Source organism: Metopolophium dirhodum, chromosome 4, assembly GCF_019925205.1.
Source record: "Metopolophium dirhodum isolate CAU chromosome 4, ASM1992520v1, whole genome shotgun sequence".
NCBI lineage: Eukaryota > Metazoa > Arthropoda > Insecta > Hemiptera > Aphididae > Metopolophium > Metopolophium dirhodum.
In genome coordinates this window covers 10,799,919-10,820,750 of record NC_083563.1, presented here as the reverse complement: position 1 = coordinate 10,820,750, position 20,832 = coordinate 10,799,919, and the positions used below count along the sequence as shown (strand labels likewise).

Sequence of the window (20,832 nt, the reverse complement as noted above, 5' to 3'; positions counted from 1 at the left end):
TATTTATTTATTTACCAAGCAAATACATAACCTTTAAAGCAATGTACTACTAAGAATCCTAATCAAAGTTTATTTTTTTAAATTTTGAAATCGATTCGTAATGTTGTTGATACTTTATTTTTACAAAATTAATTTTATGTTTAAAATGTTAGTCTTAAAATATACGTACGTTGTATTAGAAAACTTTACAAGACTGTGCGTGACATTCGTATCATTTATGTATACATATAATATATATATTATATATAAGCTTGGATTTACTAATTTGGTTTTATTTGTTTGACTCGTACACAGGGATATCAAACCCGACAATCTACTACTAGACGCCAGGGGCCACATTAAACTGTCCGATTTCGGATTGTGCACCGGCCTGAAAAAATCGCACCGGACCGATTTCTACAGAGACTTGAGCCAGGCCAAACCGTCGGATTTCAGTGAGTGTATATTGTCGAAAAGTCAACTGCATGCCCAACTTATATTTAGGTTTTTTCTGTTCGCCAGCATCGAGTCCGATGGACAGCAAACGGCGTGCGGAGAGCTGGAAGAGAAATCGCCGGGCGCTGGCCTACAGCACCGTCGGCACGCCGGATTACATTGCACCCGAAGTATTCCTCCAGACCGGTTACGGTCCTGCTTGTGATTGGTGGAGCGTCGGTGTCATCATGTACGAAATGCTAATCGGTGAGGAATTCGTGCCTATATAGTTTTCATTCGTATTTAGTGTTTATTTAACTATGTGCTGTATACACAGAGACGCATAGAGTTTTTGTATGGACTATAAAATTACAATGTTATTTATCATCCTAAAAACGTTCATGTTTTCGTCTTAAGCGTTTACATAACGCTGTATAACGGTTTTAGTTTATTTTTATTTTTTTTATTGAATAATCTATCATTATAATGACTATATTATAGTAGCTACATCTTTATATGACTTTATGTCTTACGACATAGTTAATTTGAGGTTTTTTTTTTTGTAAATGTCATGTTTTAAAATTTCTTTCAATGTTCATATTTTATAATTAATTCCAAAATGTTCACGTTTATAAGTTGTTATTGAATCTTGTTTGTTGTAGTCATTAATTTTCTTTTTACTGCCTAACCTATACCGATCATAATATAAGATTTATGACGGTAATATTTTCACCTATTTTATGTTATATTAAATTAGTTAAAAAAAATATTTAAATGATTTCAAAAGAAACAAAGTGTAGGTACCATAAAAGCATTAATTATACAATATTATTGAAACACCAATGAAGTATCTTATATTTTTGATTAATTATTTTTTTCCAAACAAAACCCGTGACTTAAGATTCTATTCATTAAGCTAAGCCTTCTCTTTTGTACACACATTTAATATATATATTTCCATACTGCCATCCACTTAAGACTTACACCTTCATAGTTGTATATCGTATAGTTGCAAACGTATTTGTGTGTCCATCAACATGCATAATGAAACGAAACTTGCGCATGAAACAATTACTGACTGCGATTATAATTAATAATACACAGTGCAGAGTTCCTTTATTGTAATCACGTTTCACGTTTGTTTAAAGAAGATGTTTGCGTGAATGTAAAACGTGATCAATACTTTAAATATCCCTAGCGTTTTCAGTATATCAAATACCTTTTGAAACCAACTTTTACGTGTCACTTGGTTTTTTTCAACATTTTTTTTTTTATGGCAGAAAGAACTAGACACTGTTAAAAAGTTTGAATAAATATATAACCTAGAGAGGCTTTCAACTCCAAACGGCAACAGCAGTGGATATATTATTATGTATTGAAATTACACATCATTTATCTGGATATTTTTTTATAAGATTTTAACAATAATAATTACTATATGATATAATATACAGTTATAATAGTAAAATACATTATCCATGCCGTTGCTGACCGGTCTCGTTCGTTTACAGGGTACCCGCCGTTCTGCAGCGAAAACCCTCAGGAGACGTACAGGAAGGTTATGAACTGGCGGGAGACGCTTAGCTTCCCAGCCGAGGTGCCCATCAGTGAGGAGGCACGCGACGCCATCTCCCGGTTCTGTTGCGAATCAGACCGCCGTCTCGGCTACAGCGGCCGCGGCATCGACGACCTCAGGTCAACGATAGCGTTCTTCCGTGGCGTCGACTGGGAGCACATCAGAGAACGGCCGGCCGCCATACCTGTCCAGGTCAAGTCCATCGACGACACGTCCAACTTCGACGACTTCCCGGACGTCAAACTCGAAATACGTGAGTACCTACATATGATACGGCGGTGACGACCGATGTGGTTGTCGCATGTCCGCTTTGTATCGTTTTACTAATCCGTTTATTTTCCGTGTCTCTTCTAGCGTCAGCACCGATATCGCAAGACGGTGAAGTGATCTACAAAGACTGGGTGTTCATCAACTACACGTTTAAGCGGTTTGAGGGGCTCACTCAGCGGGGCATAGCTACCAAAAAGTGATTTTAAATATCGTTAACGATAGTGCAATGTGATATTTTTATCTAACCTCCTACGCTTTTCTCCTTTTCCCACCAACCAACCTCCCCCTGTACTCCTCCCCCCCTCAACACCCTATCCCGACCCATCCCCCGATCCACACACTACAAATTCCCCACCATCCCTATCACCATTAGTTGGCATGCAGACTTTATGATCTCAAGAAGAAAAGTGTTTTCTTCTCAGCGATGAAAAAAACCAACTGAAGATTCCAAAGACCAAATATTTTTTTTTTTTAAATATATATTATATATATATATATATGATAACCTGTGTGATCAACGATGATGCATAGTTGTTATCTATTCACCGTCAAACATATAATATATACAAAACCAATCGATATATTGTGTAGCGTTAAATTTCAATGTTCTTAATTTGTTACTTGATATTATTTTTGCACACTAAAATTATCCCTTAAGCTTCATCTAGTCAACTCCTTCGTTTTTTTTTCTTTCTCTCGAACAATATTCGAAATTTGAATCCATATACACGTTAGGTAAGAATCTTATATTTACCGTAACACGTTCGACATAACCACGGCAAAAATATATAAAACAAATAACAATATTAATTAACGTGAGATATAGGTGACAAGGCGTTACATATTTAGCGTGTACATATTATATTGGTGTGTATATATATATATATACCGTAAACACAATACCATACCTACTGTAATGATCACTGTGGGTTGTGTGTATATACATATTACGTATATAGTGTTATATACTATTCGTGTACATAGTCTGGTGCACTGGTGCCGCTGGTGCTCAGGCGCGGTCATTCCACAACCACCTGCGGGGAATGCGAACGTCTATAAATATTGTCCTAGTGCACATCATCGTTCTCGGGGACGTCGAACGTTCCGGACAATATATTATATTATATATTTTAGTAAAACCGTTCGAGACTTGCCCTTTGACGAGTGTAAAAAAAAAAAAATTTTAAAAAAAAGTTGATTATTACGCACTTTTAGCATGTTCCTATAAACTATAGGTAGTGGTAGCCAATGAATAATTAATTTAATTAATCATCGGACAACAAGGCCGAAAGCGATTGACCCCGGGACAGGTTAGACTTAAGATTTGTTTGATTATTATTAATTTCTCGATCTGAATATTTTGTTTGTTTACGCGTAGACGTTAGTTTTAACAGTTGTGATATTCGCAAAGTTAATTATTATTGTTTGTTCGTAATTTTTTTATGATTATTATTATTACTACTATTAATTATTATTATTATTATTATTATTATTATTATTATTATTACTACGAACATGACGCTGTTTATCGTTTTTTATGTGGTGGTTTTATATAATCGTAAAACCGTCGTCTTCTCAATACTCCGCATTAGACCACTATATCTGATTAGAGTCGAAAGCTATTATATTATATATTATATATAAATATATTATATTTTTCAGTACCTATGTAAATTTCAATTTTAAAGCGTGTATATTTTTTTTCACTTATTATTTTTATTCATTGTTTTTTTCTGTTCTCGAAATGTCGTTAAATGTTTTTTTTCTGTGTGTAAATATGAATGGAAACGCTTGCCGCCAATGTTCAAATAAACACCATCATCTATGTCGTGTGATACTTGCCGATTAGAATGTATTATTATTTGGACGGCGTGGGGCGTTAATTGATTAATTTCGATGTATTTTAGTTAAATATTAATTTAATAATAATAAAAAAATTTCTAAAAAACAATGTATATTGCTATTTTATGTTATAATGTAAAACATTATATTATTATGTGTATTATTGAATAGTACAAAAGTTAGACGTACTGTCGCCTTCCCCCTACTGATTGAATAACGCCATTCAAATTCCCGAAAATGTATAGAATATATTATTATATAATATACAAGATTTACAAGAAAGAAATTTGAGTGTATCGATACGTATCGGTTAAATATTGAGCGTTCGAGAAATTAAATAATGTGCGATTTACCATGCGAAACGTACCGATGACCCGTATTGGACGAGGGCCTTGTATCAGTACTTAACTATACGTATCGAATTTTCTTCTTGAAAATCTTGATATTATATTATCTATTTTTACGTACCTATCATTTGTAACTTGGGCAAAGTTATAGCCACGTTGTTATAATAATATTATGTCGACACTGTTCGCACTATTTTATAATATGTGTTTGGCTATCTGCAAGTGCTTGTAAACGAAACAAATTAAGCTGAACATTTTGTTTAAAGTATTTACATAATATACCTACAATATAAACGTATATATTATCAATACTATTTGTTACCGTTGTATTTTTACTTTTTACCATTTTTCGTTTTTCCTCGTTCCCTATGCGATAAAAAAATAAAAAGCCGGCAAGTTGGTAACCACTATTTTATTTAATACCGAACTTTGTAAACCGTAGTTTTAATATAGTTGAACACTAGTAACATTATACCCTACTTTCCTCTAAAAAAAAAAATGTATTGTTACTTAAATGCGTGTACGACATCTGTATAATATACTTAACTACTTAAGATTAATATAAAACGCAATGCTTTCATATTTAAAAAAGCGGACAAGTAGATAACCGCTGCACTGATGTACAGTAAGTCAGTAGGTAAGTATATGGAGTGTATCTCGGCATTGAGTAGGTTACTGTAATGAATGTGTTAAATTTTTATTTTTATTCAATGACAGATCATTTCGAAAAACGATTCTGAGAGGAGACGGTATATGTCAACCTACATTATTAAGTACCAATAGGTATTTTATAATTACCATACCTAGTAATTTATTTTACAAATTGGTAACACGGTGTATTGGTTGAATTAATATTTGCCGAAAAATCGTATTTATTCTGTTATAAATTATTACAATAGAATATATTATATTTATATCATAAATTATTGTTATTAACTTTTGAGTGAATATAGACTAACTGGTTACCATAGTGCGTAGACAAGTGTGAATAATAGGTTCGTGATATAAATAGGCAATACCTTAAAATCAAATTAAATATTTTGAAAACGTTAGTGTGTATAGTAAAATATAATAATGTACATATAAAAGTATCAAATCATCACGAGTATAAGATTTTTGAGTGAAAATAAAAAAAGATACAATTATTTGAAGAGAAATCCTTATTTTATGCGTGAAAATCAAATTTCGTCTAAATCTGAACTTCAGATGCTCATTAAAAAAATATTTTTTAAATTTCAGTTAGAACAACTTATGAGGAATCTTGTATTACATTGTCGAGCCTTTTGACCAAGCATACATTTTTGTATCGACATTTATAGAAAAAATAAGTGGCGTGCTACTAGATATTTTTCCTCCATAAGGAAAATGAGGAATCATATATATGTTTTTGGGCTGAGTTTTATTTTTTTGATTTGCGTTTCTAAGGCAATAAACAAAGCGTTACGAAAAATGGCCTCGTGAAAATCAGTTTGAAAAATAAGGTTGTGCCCAGCCCAAAAACATATTATATACTATGTTAAAAAAGCTAAAAACAAATAAACATCTCAAAAAGAGTTAAAATATATTTAAAATTATCTCATGTACTTATATATATATATACTTATACCTATATAGAAAATAATAATATTATAAACGTTTTGTAAAAATGTCAATAGTACCTATACGATTATTATACCTAGGTTTTGAATTCGGACTTTGCCCTAACGTAACTGTTAATAATCTACTTCTCCCTTCTTTTGATACTGTTAAATACTTAGGCCTAAACATCGATAAAAGACTAACTTGGCAAAATCATATAAGAAAGAAAAGATTAATACTTAATGCCCGTTCCCGATTTTTAAATATATTACTTTCAAAAAATAAGTTCTCAACCCTAAACACTAAATTACAAATATATAAATCTCTTCTGAAATGCATATGGACGTATGGAATCCAACTACGGGGTTCCGTGAAAAAATAAAATTAATAAATAAAATATCACACTTCGAAAAATCACCAACGGACCTATATCTCAAACCTGGCCCTACACAAAGACCTAGGTGTAAAAACAGTAGAAGAAGAAGCTGCTGTTTTCTGTAAACGTTTTTATATTAAATTAGAAAACCATGAAAATCCTTTAAAGACAATTATGTAGAGACAATTTAACTTAATCCGATAACAACGCAACTTCCAAACTAAGTGCTACTAATGGGTGGCTCCTTATTCACGCAACCTCATAATGTTTTTTTTTTCTAATCTCACATATACTTATTGTGTATAATATGTTTAGATTGTATATTTCTTGTAAAAATAAAAAATAAAAAAAAGGTTTTAATTAATTTATTTATTTATTTTGTTGAAAACTGGTTTGTCATAGAAATTGTTTCCGTTTCCCCTAATTTATTTATTGTTTTCCCCGAGTACTAATAAGAGTACTGTGAATCGTTTGCTTTTGATCCACCCAAAGGCAAATAATAATTATACTAATAGGTATATAATAGAGACATGAGTAATTGGTATGGTTTATATTATATTTATACGCGTAAGTTGTAGGCACTTATATATATATATAAATTAAAAAGTATGTCATTATTGTCATTTTCACGTTATATTAATAATAATAATAATAATATATTCCTGGAATAATTGTCGTCTATATACTTTACCACGTTTGAAGTAAACTATTATTCTACAAACATTAAAACAATGCAATACTTTAAATCTACTCGGGTATAAAAAAAAATTCAATGGGTATCCCGTTCGCTCTAAAAGCATATACACATACGTGCATACATTTGTATATATAGTACTATTTAAATTATTTTATCTTTTAATTAAAAGTAGGTATAAATCCTGTATTTTTTTACTGTGTAGGTGCGTTACAATATATCGATGTTTAATAATTTTAATGAAAAAACTTTTTACCCAATCCAACAAATGGAATATAAATCAACAAATCTACTATTATACCTAGGTACCTATTGCAGAATGCGAACGATTGCAATACGTCGCGACCTTTTTATACACTACATTATTTTGTTTTGCACTATCAAACTAAAATGTCAATTAATGATAAAAAAAAATGTCAACAGTATGTGGGACTAGACTTTTTTTGTTGTGACTACCCTACGTACCCATAAATGGTCTCTAAATAGTCGAATATTATAATATATATATACCAATACAGATATCTGATTAGTATTAAATTGATTTATATTCGTAATATATAAACGTAATATTCAAAATCATATAAATTTTGTAAAATATGCAAACATATGCAACATACATTTTTAAATTTTTGCATATCATTATGAAACGAATTCGGAATCAGATTTTTAATATTCAGCTTCCTAAAAAATATGTAAATGCATGAAGTGAGTGATTACTTGCGAGTGATTACCGACCTTTTAGATTCTGAACGAAGCAGTGAATGTATTGATTTTATAATGATGTGTTTTTTTTTTGTGTCTGAAGACACTTTTTAAAATATAAAAATGCTTCGATTTTAAACTTTCAAGGTGTATCTAATAGCAAATTGTATCTAGTACTTTTACTTTGATACTTTGGGGAGTCTTAAGTAAAAAACGCTCAGTACTTTTCAAAATAATCAGGAATTACAAAAAAAAATAAGCTTGGTAGGGAACCAAAAAGTTAAACCAACGACGCTCGAAACTTTTTTTCATTGTATACAAATTTAACAAATTAAACATATTTATTGCAGTGACCTACTAAATGACTAAGTACACTCGACACCTATTATTCTATACCTACAGCAGAGCGGTTACATACTCGACGACTTATTTTACATTACATAGAAGTAAGTTGGTACAAAATAAAAAAAATTAAAGCGAAATGTGAAAATAATTATAGTAAATTCAACAATAAAAGATATAATAAATTGAAATTTAATGAATAGGAAATTTCACACTGGTCGCTGGTGTAGGTACAGTATTAAACTTTGGGTTTACCTCGTTATTGATTATAGGACACTTACTGTAATGGATGTGACAACTTGCTTTTAATTCAATGCGATAGATCATTATAAATGAAAAGGGAATTTTAGCGGTGTGTCTCTGATATTTGATAATTTATTTATATTACTTCAAGAAATTTAATTTTCCATAAGTATAATATTAAGTAAGATGGACGATTATTCCCAAAAATGTTATATATCATTATCATTAACTTAAGTAAATTTCACGTACCGTAGAACGTATACTTGGTTTTTACTATAAAAGTGTTACATCAATAAATTGGTCTCCCTTAAATCTTGTTAACACAACTTATTCAAGATTGAGCAAGTACCTACAGGAGTGCCGCAAGTTGATACGCAGTTATTATAATATTATAATTACTTTATATGTAAGTACCTATGTAACGTTTAGTTCAATAACTGGCCATGATTTCCAACAGGAGATATGACATCATAATAAATAATATTAATTTCCGGTACAGCTTCTTGTTTTTACACAAACTTCAAGGATGGTTTACACATTTTTTTTTTTTTTAAGCAGTATAAATAGGTAGGTACACATAGAATAATAAGTTATAGTAGGTAAGTCATCCGCGTATTCTCTGTTGAATGTTTCAAATGCAGTTTTGATGCAAATAATATTTTCGATACTTGAGTGTACAAACTTTTTGTACTATTTTATTCAATTACATAATATGATCTAGTCAATAGGTAATCTGCCAGTGAAACATTTAAGTAACATTTATTTCTTTAGCTTTAACCTCAAGACGATATAATTCGAGCGCGACCATGCAATTATTGGACAAATTTCAATTCATCTTCATCTTGTTGTCATGTGTTATATTTTTTAACACGTGTGATTATGTCACTTGTCTGGATACTGTAAGTAAAAAATAATATTTCGTGTTTTGATGTCATGTTTGATGTTTAAACTCGTATTTTAACGTACCGTAACGTCATGATGCATTACAAAATAAATGCCTAAAATGTTTTTTTTTTTTTTAATTTGGATTAAGTAAATCGAGTAATTTAATCGGTGTTATTGTTTTTCATGATATCTAATATTTCACGAACAAAACTTGTGTGTATAACAGATAAAACTTAGTTGTTAATTACAACTATCCACGGGTCCGATAGCATAAAAAGGCTATTAAAATATTCTGGGAGAATATTGCGAATGAGGTATTGACGCATGTCTTACAACGGCGTATCTTAAGCTTTCAATGAAAACTTATTTTATTTAAATAGATAATATCTGCAGTGCATCCTTGTTTTCCGTAGATATATACACATATTACGTGACGTATTACGTTATTATGATACGTTCATTATTATTCATTTATAGAAAAAAATTTAATTCCAATCAAAGTTAAACTGAATGTCAACGATACACGTGTTATTGTGTTACTCAAAACTTGTGTTGGTACTTGAAATGTTTACTAAATGTTGAAAACTGAAAACAATTTTCCTTATAAATTGTTATTAATTAAAAATATATGTACAAGTTTATAAACGCATTTATAAGCATTTGAAGCTTAATAATTTTGACAAAATTCGTAAGGTTGCGAAAATGTGCAAATTATTTTGTAGTTAAAAATGTATACAACTTTAAATTTTCAGAGCTATGACTTGAAAATATAATAAAACTAATTTTGGTCTTCCCGCGGCGCGTTGTTTCGCTGAACAGAGTAGGAACTAAAGCAACGGGAAAACAAAAAAAAAAATGAAGGAAAAAGAGGTTTAATGCAAAACCAGTTTTTGACTAAATCGATTTTGGTTCTTCGCTGTAAATCAAGAAAAAACCTATAGATTGGTGTATAAAAATGTATTAAATTATAAATTATAATCATCGGACAAATGGGCGTCTTCTATATAAATATTTATATTTAGTTTAACCATGAATTTGATGCAAGAAGGCCGTATCATAATGCGACTTTTATCGATGTCATTATCAGGAAACATTTATAATTATTTTAGTGCAATAAAGTGTTATTTCATTATTCGGCTTTTATCAATGTTAGTCAAAAAATATTTATAATTATTTTAGTGCAATAAGGACGTATTTCATTATGCCGCATTGTTGTCAACAGCTAAAAAGTATATTCAAAAGGCCACATTCCGTTTTACGGCTTTATTGTTGTTATCAACTATATCAATGTTTCAATACAATAAGTTTATTTCAATAACAAAATATGTAATAATAATTACATAGATCGCGCTACTCTAAAAAAAAAACCATATATACAAATGTAGGGACACCAAAAGCTAAAAATTCAAAACTGAAAATTTTCTACATACATCCCGGTGACTGCAGACGTTCGAATATGTCATAAAATATACTTAGTTAGGTAATATAGACCGTGTTCGCATAGAAATGATTCATCATTGGATTCAAATTTAACACATACCTACATGACAGGGTGAATTACTGGACTACGAGATACACTCGAGTACTCGACACCTACTTGTAGATCATAGCAGTTACCAACTTTTTTTATTTATAAAAATAATCCTGGTTTTTGTTGCTTAATAATCTATACATTTTTCCTGCACCAAGTGAGTCATGACTCACGATATACTTCCTTATTCTAGCTGTGGGTGGATCAGCTATTGTCGTCGGAAAACGTGTAGGTATTATTGTTTTCTATGGATTTAGCTCACATTTTTTAACCACATCAATCACATTTCCATTTAAAATCAAAACCGAGAAGAAAACGCCATTTTATACCAGTCCTCGTTAATGGACCTGCGTTCCTGAATAATCCGCAACGAAAAACATATTACAAATACACCATTGAAAATAATTTCAATGCAAAATAAAAATAATTGTATTGTATTGTGTATAAAATTAAATTCGCGAACGGTTATCAACGAATAAAGTGTTTCTCTCACTGATGAAAATAATTGGGTGGTGCCAAGTACAAAAAATTACACAATACACTATAATATTATGTAATACCTATATTACATATCAATATAATAGTATAATTAATACTATTATGTATATGGTAGAACATGTATTAGGTATATTAATTTTTAACACGGAAATAATATGATCTGAACTATCAACCTGAAGGATATCTCATAGTTAATATTACTATAAATCGTACATTTTTTAGCAAAAAATAAATAAATAAATGAATGGCGTATTAAAATATTAATATTTCCTGCAAAACATATTATAATATTACTTAATCAGGGTCTCATGAAACTATAAATGTCACGTGTTTCAATAACAAATCATACATATTAACAAATAGATTATAATGAAATAAAATATATATTTTATATTAAATATTTTATAAATATGTCTCAGTGATGAAAAATGCATCCCCTCTCAGAATTCATCATCGGATCCGTGGTATGAAGACTTCATAATGTTTTCTTGTCAAACAGGTTTATTTTTCATGCATTTAACTCAATACGAAAAACAACCGCCAACTTGGAGTATTGTGATAAATTCGATAATATGCACCACAGTCTCGCGATACTATAGTTCCATACGACTTGTTCGTAATATTATAATGGATAATTATGGAATTTAAGCACTTTTGAAACAATTAGTACTATTATTGTCGATAACATACACGTTTTGTTGTAGAATCATAAACATTTTATAGTTATTATTCAAAAAGTTATGTTCGCCTAACTTCATTTATAAGTTAATTTATTGTTTTGAAGTCGCAAAGAATTAAAGAATTCGGATATCCGTTGGAGACGTATGAAGTATGGACCGACGATAGGGCTCATTTGGGCTTAGAACGAATACCGCATAATGGCAACAAAGTTATCGGAAGACCCGTTCTTTTAATGCACGGAATGTTTTCAGATTCAGTTGTATTTGCAGTACAGAACTCGTCACTTGGTGAGTAACTTTATTTTTAATTGTTTTTATGGTCAACGGAAATCGTATAATTTGTTGTCAATATTTCCTTTTATAAATTTCGTTAATTGTTATAAAAAAAAAAACTTTAACAACATTTTTTAATCCTTTAGAAAGTGAAATTGATTTATAGTGATATTTAAGCCTAGGATTTATTTGTAAATATAACATATTTTCACTGTGACTTGATAAATTTGTTTCATATTATTTTTACAATTTTAACACTCTTAAACAATTAACCGGACATGTCTAAAACCTGCCTGTGCCCAAATAAAATTCTGTCAAACAGGCGACCATACTAGGACTTTAATTATAAAATTGTCCTACAACGGAAAAATAACTGTGGCAATAATCGTTGCATTTATGATTTCTGGTAACAGTGCCTTCACACTAATACACTATTATATTATACATGAGTACATGACTGTCATGGCGTATATATGTTCACACCAAACAAATATTTAATACAACTAGGAAACCTCCAACTCAATTCGGCAAACAATTAACGCATCGATAATACTTTTATGATAAATGACAATATATTTAGAACTAACGGACTTGGTGGTACCTATATAGTATCTTAGTCTACTCGACAATGTGTTTATATGACACATATACTTCAGTAATAATAATTTATCATTGTATTCTCCTATTATTATCAAAGTAGAAGATTAGAACAATACGAATTGTTTGACTTCAGGTTTCGTACTGTCGGATGCCGGTTTTGACGTTTGGTTATACAATTCCAGAGGTACGGGTCTTTCAAGAACACTCAGTATTTATAAGGGACCTGGATCACTACCAAACATGAATAGAGTATCGTGGGATTTTAGGTAAGAGATTTTGTATATTATTGAAGTACGTTCACCAAATCACTTTGGTGTTTTTGTTTATTTGGTTTTTTTTTATGAATTCTATGAAATCAAAATCATTACGATGCGCTTAAACTATATAAACGTTGAAATTGAAGCGTTTTGCTAAGATTTTTCAGTCTTAATTTGAATATTAGAGTCTGGGATTGGTTTGATCAGTAACCAATATTAACTTTTCAAATCAACAATAAATAATAATTGAAAAAAATGTATGTACACTTCAACTCTGGGTTTGGAAACCCATACTATATAGGTAATAAAATAAATATAATGTCTATCTATTCTGCTCCTATAGTTTTCAAACGTAAAGACATTCCGGTAAACTTTTCAAAAGTTCTTACTTCTCTTTAGTGATGACTTCAGTTTTCCTTTCTATTAAATCTTCCAAACTTGTCAAATTACTGTAAAACAGACTCGATTTATTAACAAAATTGTCGTGCACAAAATGGTTCGTCGTTAAATGCCAGAAAAGTTTTGAATCTTGAACTTTATTATTCGTGTAGCGTGACGAAAAACCGTCAAAATGGCAAATAAACCTATGTGAAGATTAGACATTGGTATTTGGTTATATAAAATGAATATCCATCAATATTTTTAAATTTATTATACATATTATTTATTGGTATTGTAAATGATTTTCCAATGTTCAAGCTTTACTTCTGGTTCATGTTATTATTGATATCACAAGATCAAGAGTATTGTGTATAGTACTGAAAATATAAAGATGTTGTTAAAGGTTATCAACAATTATTTTCTACGATTCTTATAACATAGAATTATTTGACTTCCACAGAGATAAATAATACATTTTGTTATTCATATATAATATGTACCATTATAACCTACCTGCCTGTAACATAGTTTACATATTCCAATTTAAACTAGAGTTTTTGTTGTTATATTTTACAAGCAATATAATGGGTATTATTTTTTTTAAAGAAAATTTAGTAAAATAAACTTGAATATTTAAACATCATTATTTATCCCTGCGTAAACTATAGATCGTTCCCGTAATTTATGTATGATGTACCTATCCCTAGGTGTGACGTCCTCTTAAGTTTAAAACAAACAGTAAAATATACATTAACATAACAAGAAACGTGTATCTCTTTATTTCTACAACCTAAACTATTATTGTATTTTTTTTTCAAGTTTGTATACTATAGCTGCAGGTGTTAGGTACTATAAGTTATTATTTCATTTTCAACACTATATGCCCACCTATACATATTTAATAACCAAATGTTTTTATACTAATACTATGTAATGCTTCGTGCATACAATAATATATTATAAATCCTACTATCCCAGTTGATTGAAAATGTGTTTTTCTTGTTTAATGTTCTAGTTTTCACGAATTGGGTGTCTACGATTTGACCGCAGTTATAGATTTCATTCTGAAAAAATCGGAATATTCTAAACTGGACATTGTTGGGTACTCCTTAGGAGCAACTGTAGCCTTTGTTGGCTTGTCCGATAAGCCAGAGTACAACGATAAGGTCAACAAACTTGCACTCATAGCCCCAGCGACTAATTTTAAGACATCGCCGGTCACTGCTATTGTCAAACAGTTTTCAGAAATTATATTGGTAATTTCATAATATTTTGTCATAAGACAAATTCAAACCGGTGTGGAACAATTTTATACTCGAAAATCTGATAACATTATCGCTGTACAACTACTACAAGAGTATTAATATCATATATATTCAAAGAGCTAAAGAATATATAATATGGTCGGACACTTATTCACTTGTCAATAATATACTATAGGTAGATCGTCAAGATGTAACATGAAACCCTAAATTTTTTTAACTTTTGTTCTAATCAAATTTTTTTAATTTTTTTTCTATACAATTTACTGACTTGTTTGCTACACGTATAATATAACATTTTTTATTTTTTTGTTTTAATACTGAAAACCAAAATTTTGAAATCTGATTTTAATTTTTTTTTAAAGTTGCAAAGTATCAAAAGTAAATCTGATTTTTATAAAACTTTTGACTATAGTCAAGTAGTTTATTTTTTATGATTCTTTGAAATGTCATATTTTTTTAAGTAAGATACATTAATTTAAACAGCAATAAATTAGAAAAAAAATGTAGATTAGAACAAGTATCTGTATTTAAACAATCTCATAAAATATAATTAAAAAGTTAATATTTCTTGAATTTAAAATATTATTTATGACAGGATCAATTTTTTCAACTATAACGTATACCTAACAGATTTAATTTTTTTATTTTCTGTATTAAAAATAAAAATTACGTGTAACGCAAGCGTCTGTAAATTATATAAAAAAAAATAATTAAAACAATATATTGGTTAGAACAAAAATAATTTTCATTTGTCAGGTTACATTCTGTATACTCGAAACTTATGTCCTATACAGGCTAAAGTTTTATAGTATCATTAAATTAAATATGCATTTTTAAAATGGAGTATAACGTATATGCTATATCTATAATATATAATATAATATACTTTAATTATTAAAATTAAAATTATTAAAGTTTAATATATTATAATCCAATTTTAAATTATAAAAACATTTAAAAATATATTAACTAAATTAAATAGAATGAAATCTATAGTAAATGCTGGATTATTATTATTTTGCACGAGCTTAAATATTTTTATTTTTATTTTTAAGATAATCTTGAATGGATTCGATTTCTTCCCATTTACCGTGGATCCAGACACTACGTTAAGTAAATTAAGAAACATGTGTGCAAATGAAAGCGTCTTAATGAGTTGTAAGAGGTTTATCGATGTATTGGATGGAGTTGACTTACCCATCGACAAAGTGTGTACTTAAAAATGGTAGAATTTATTAAATTAAATATTAAAAAATAACTTGGAATTTGAATTTCTTAACTTAAATTATTCCAATAGTCAAATAAATAATCCAAAAAAATATCTAAAGTTAATTTCATTATTGATATTTTTTCGCCTTAATAGTACGAGATTATTTTGAAAATATTGTGTCAAATAATATGCTCTATGTTTAGAACTCCGTTTTGGACTTTGCTGCTGCATTTCCACAGCCAGTGTCATCTAAATTGTTGAAACATTACCTTCAAGTAGTAATGAAAGGCAAGTATACACTAAGAAAACGGTTGTAAAACGTTTAATTTCCAATTTAAAACAAAAACTAGTCACATGCACATCATGTTTACTTTTTAGTTACGTAACCATTTTACAATTACCATAATGCACACTTTCGTGATCCACACACTTAACACACATATCTACGTCTTTACAATACTCATTCAAAATTGGTTAAACCCATATACTTATGTAGATTCCTACATTATAAATAAATCACAGTTCTAATTTTTTTTTTTCAGACAAACTTAGTCATTACGATTATGGGACTTCTGGAAATTTGCTGCGTTACAATAAAATAATACCACCAGATTATGATCTGTCCAAAGTTACAGTGCCCACATTTGTTATAAATTCAAAAGCTGATTATCTAACTACATCAAAGGTAATTTACCAACAATAATTTTACAAGACATTTATTACAATAACCAAAAATATCAAATATGATGTTTAAAATGTTCAAGTAAAAATAACCTTTAATTGAGAGAAAGAAAAATGTATTCGAAGACAATCTACTTTAAGTTAACGCTGACTTTTCTATTTTGTAGTCTCAGCGTTTAAAATTCGATTTTTTCGAATACTAGTTTTGCGTAAATATTCAGATTTTTCCTTAATTCTATATTTTGTTTTTTTTTTCGATTATTTTAAATGGTACAATAGTACCTACTGTGAAACACCCAAAGTGGCCAAAGTATCAAGTAATTATTCTTAATTTCTACTAGCAACTGCCCTCAAAATTGACGATGAAGAATTTTTACTACTCCAGAAGGTTAGGTTAGAGTCTAACCTTTTTTTTTATTATTATTTTTGTATTAAGTCAGTTTAACCGTTAAACTTAGATAATAAAAAAAAAAATGAAAAAACATAAACATTGTAAAACCAATTCATCCTACCACTCAGAATTTAAATTTATGTTTATAATATATATTTATTGTATTCATTGCGTAATTTAAACACTTAGAAATATAATTTAATTTTTTCAGGACGTAAAAAGGCTCGCAAATTTGTTACCAAATATTAAGGAAGTACGTTATATTGACCAAGTACAAGGTGGTCATCTCAGCCTTGTAATAAATCCAAATACAAAAGAAATCGTGAACTCGTTTATAGTAACTACATTATTAGATTAAAGTCTATGATCTTACAGAATGTGTTTATTTATGTCAATGTGATGTATTTTAATTGTTAAGGAACAATAATATAAGAAACCTACAATATTGTAATGCACATTGTGAGTATAACGTTGTACTTTGAATTACATGATTGAATCAATGCAGCTCTCAATAGTCAATGTCGAGGTACACTCGACGTGTACATATTATTATACCGCTTGTACAATAACAGAGCGGATACCTATTATTTCCCACTGTTTTTAATATTAAATAATGCTTTACAATGCATAGCCTTAACATTATAAATTATAATAATTCCTTTTTATAATTTGATTTATTTTTAATAAAGTATACTGATGTCTCATAAAAATAAATATAAAATACGAAGAAAATAATATTGGTGTACCTGAATTGCCTATATAAAGCGCCGTGGATAAATTTTAATTCGCCAATGTTATAATATTTACTGAATAAATATTCTAATGTAATCAAATTATATTTTTTAGCTGTATGCCACTCCAAGGAATTGACCATATAAAATAAACGGAAATGTATATAATATATAATATATTCTTTTCATAATTAAGAATATAGTTATTAAATTATAGACCAGATTTTCAGCCAACTAATGTATAAAATAAAATATATTCTTCCTGAATAGCTCAATCAGGGCGGACCATAGTTTTTTCCACTACCTCATAAAATTAAAAATGTAATGCGAGAAAAAACTTTGGCCCACTATATATTTTGTTTATTAATAATTAATTTAACCGTTTTATAAATCATGTTTATGATAGATTTAGAGATTTGTTTTGAAGTAGAAGTATTACCAAAGTCAAATATTTTCAATACCCAAACACTATAGCCATTGATTTGATGATTGTGTTAGTTGTATGGTAACATATGAACAACATTTTAAATTCTATACGGCACGATGAATGAATTGACATTACAATGATATGGTTTTTTTTTTTGTTTAATTTTAACTTTAATTGTGGTTTCTGGTAAAAAATTGGATTTTTTTTGGTAAATTTTGTCAAAAGTGAATAATTCTCAGTACTTTTAAAAATAATCAAGAAAAATACGGGGAATTTGCTCTGCTGTATAGTAGATGTCGAGGTGTACCTATAGTAATTCATTAGGTAAAATTAATTAAAAATGCGTTAAATTTTAACTCGATGCATACGAAAAACGATTCTGAGCGGAGACGGTACGTCTGCAGCATACATTATTAGGGCTGTTGAAGGAGAACCTATAAGGGGTTGGATCTAGGCATTAATTTACATCCTCCGTGAGTGATGTGTAGTGACTGATCATTAGAGTGGATGAGTTCTCCAAACGCTTTATGTAGTTAAAGATAAGGTACGACTAAGATTCTTGGAAATCCGTAACGTACATAATACGCGCAATCACATACGTCACTATATTTTGCGATCAAAAAAGTTTCAACATGAAAGCCTTAAAAAAGTGGAAGAAAATTCATCCAGTATCAAAAAATGTTTAAACTTCGTATTTATAGGTTATAATTTATAGGTACGCGTACTTGGTTAATATTATGTAGACCGTATATCTGAGAAGCACCGATGAGTTTTCGATTTCTTGTATTGTTTAAGTACCTACTATCTATAGTATATAGTACCAATTAGTTTTCTTTTTTTTTCTTCAAAATGCACCTTTACTTTAGTGCTTTTGTTTTTCTTCCGCTGATTGGTCTAAATGCACGAAAAAACGACTAGATTTCAACAGTCTTTAGACTTAAGAGGCTATACAGATGGCGTTGTGCGCCGTATCGCCGCTGCCGTAACCACTCCCATCGTCTACGTGACAGGGTCCGCACGTCATCATTTCGGGAGAGGTACGTTATTATTTCACGGACAGTCATTTATAGAACGTTTAGTGTAAATGGAGTTGACCGTGGAGTAAGTTGACGCACATGTATTTATATGCGGTGCACTGGCTCCTAGCTCACAAGTCGCAACTTATTGATAAATTAAAGCTCCCGTTTGCCTAAAAAATATCAACCAATGAATAAAGCATACAAATTGTTATACACCATAACTCGATGTCTCGATTTATATTTATTGGTTATGATTAAATATAATTTTGGACCTGTACCCAGTGGTTGATTTGGAAAAAAAAAGAAGGGGGACTCTGCAGATTTTGAATAAACAAGCATTCAACACAAAATTAACCGTCACATTACCTCCACACCTCCATCTATCCACCCATCAACCAATCACACCAAAACAATATTACATTTATTCGACAAATACATAATATAGACAGAAAAAAACACTTATTTTTTTTTTGAAATATAAAATTGGTGAATAATAATCAAAACAACAAACTGAATTTTTTTTTTTTTTATTAATTAAACATAAGACTTTCCTAGCCTAAGGCTATCTAAATCTAGGGATATTGAAAGTTTACATAATTTTTAACATTATAACATGATAATTAAAATTTTTAAGTACTATGGATAATTACAATTGGTATAAAATATAGTATGACATATAAAATTAATGATATTTGTTAGCATGAGCAAAATGTATACAAATAGATAAAATAGCAACGTGTTTATACAAACTAAAGTAAATAAAGATAAGTAATTGTAGGTATGGTCTGATATACGATGAAAAGATAGATAAAAAGGGAAAAACCTGTACACTATGGACAGAAACGTTTATTGACAATCTCGGTAAGGAGATTAATTAGTGGAGTAATTAAAGAGTTAAAATTAGAAATAAATTCTGATAAAACATTTGTGATGGATTCCATGGAAGAGGTTACCGTTTTGGTCGCTGCAGCATAGGATTTCCTTGGAAGCTGCCGAGCATGATCTCCTGGGACATCGTTTGACGAACACTTTGTAGGCGTTGGTACATTTGTATTTTTGCGTTTTTTTGTAACGGATTGATAAACACGGCATCCTTTGAAGTTGGCCGTGTGTAACTCAGAACAGAGCGCGCATTTGGCTGGACTAGCTCGGTCCTTTGTGCAGTTCACGGAGCGGTGGTCTCCACCGCATTTGACGCACCTAGATGAATACTGAAACTGATTTCAGATAGAAACTGAATTAAATAATGTCCATAAATGTTTATATGCATTTGTACCATCGTTTTCCAAACATCGTTTTGGACAGTTTTTTTCATCTGCAGTTCTTCTACCACTTTTAATCCAGATCTTAACATAATGATCTGTAACAAATATTGTGTCAACCTATTAAGTAAATTTGGCATCAGAAAATGATAATTTATAAATTCATTAGTAAATGTTGCGTTAACAGCGTTCCGTTTCAAATAAATAGAAGGGGTACGCTAAAAAAAAAATTAAAAAGAAGGGGGACTCCGTCCTCCCGCTTCCCCACCCCCAAATCAACCACTGCGGCTGTACCTATATTATATTTGGTCAAAACCAGGTAACTTCGTAAAAATGGTATTCCCAAGGCTAATTTTT

At 29.8% G+C, this 20,832-nt stretch overlaps 3 protein-coding genes across 10 annotated transcripts in view; 2 read left to right on the top strand and 1 right to left on the bottom strand.

Annotated features, from left to right (window-relative positions):
* Positions 1-4,760, top strand: part of LOC132943197 (serine/threonine-protein kinase tricornered) — a 141,168-nt gene extending 136,408 nt beyond the window's left edge. For 7 of the 8 annotated variants that reach the window (XM_061012065.1, XM_061012067.1, XM_061012069.1 and 4 more), the window contains 4 exons: positions 295-434; positions 484-681; positions 1,926-2,243; positions 2,345-4,760. In XM_061012065.1, the coding sequence (XP_060868048.1) occupies positions 295-434; positions 484-681; positions 1,926-2,243; positions 2,345-2,460 (772 nt within the window). In that variant the 3' untranslated portion in view covers positions 2,461-4,760. The remainder of the gene's footprint in view (positions 1-294; positions 435-483; positions 682-1,925; positions 2,244-2,344) is intronic. The other variant, XM_061012064.1, reaches the window with a different exon arrangement.
* A 4,207-nt stretch (positions 4,761-8,967) lies between these two features.
* LOC132943690 (gastric triacylglycerol lipase-like) lies at positions 8,968-17,536 on the top strand. The gene is made up of 8 exons (XM_061012735.1): positions 8,968-9,283; positions 12,083-12,266; positions 12,985-13,117; positions 14,505-14,745; positions 15,810-15,962; positions 16,168-16,252; positions 16,507-16,649; positions 17,248-17,536. Exons 1-8 carry the CDS (start codon positions 9,191-9,193, stop codon positions 17,392-17,394), a joined length of 1,179 nt encoding a protein of 392 aa, XP_060868718.1. The 5' UTR covers positions 8,968-9,190; the 3' UTR covers positions 17,395-17,536.
* A 2,264-nt stretch (positions 17,537-19,800) lies between these two features.
* Positions 19,801-20,589, bottom strand: LOC132942331 (uncharacterized). Its single transcript, XM_061010637.1, has 2 exons — positions 20,490-20,589; positions 19,801-20,430 (listed from the first exon to the last, which is right to left on the bottom strand). Exons 1-2 carry the CDS (start codon positions 20,565-20,567, stop codon positions 20,044-20,046), a joined length of 465 nt encoding a protein of 154 aa, XP_060866620.1. The 5' UTR covers positions 20,568-20,589; the 3' UTR covers positions 19,801-20,043.
* Between the last annotated feature and the right edge of the window lie 243 nt (positions 20,590-20,832).

Coding starts and splice junctions, on each gene's coding strand:
- LOC132943690 (XM_061012735.1), top strand. CDS start 9,191: ATGCAATTATTGGACAAATTTCAATTCATCTTCATCTTGTTGTCATGT. Junction 15,963..16,167: donor TTGACTTACCCATCGACAAA/GTGTGTACTTAA, acceptor CTCTATGTTTAG/AACTCCGTTTTGGACTTTGC. Junction 16,650..17,247: donor ATTATCTAACTACATCAAAG/GTAATTTACCAA, acceptor TAATTTTTTCAG/GACGTAAAAAGGCTCGCAAA.
- LOC132942331 (XM_061010637.1), bottom strand. CDS start 20,567: ATGTTAAGATCTGGATTAAAAGTGGTAGAAGAACTGCAGATGAAAAAA. Junction 20,431..20,489: donor ACGATGTTTGGAAAACGATG/GTACAAATGCAT, acceptor ATCTGAAATCAG/TTTCAGTATTCATCTAGGTG.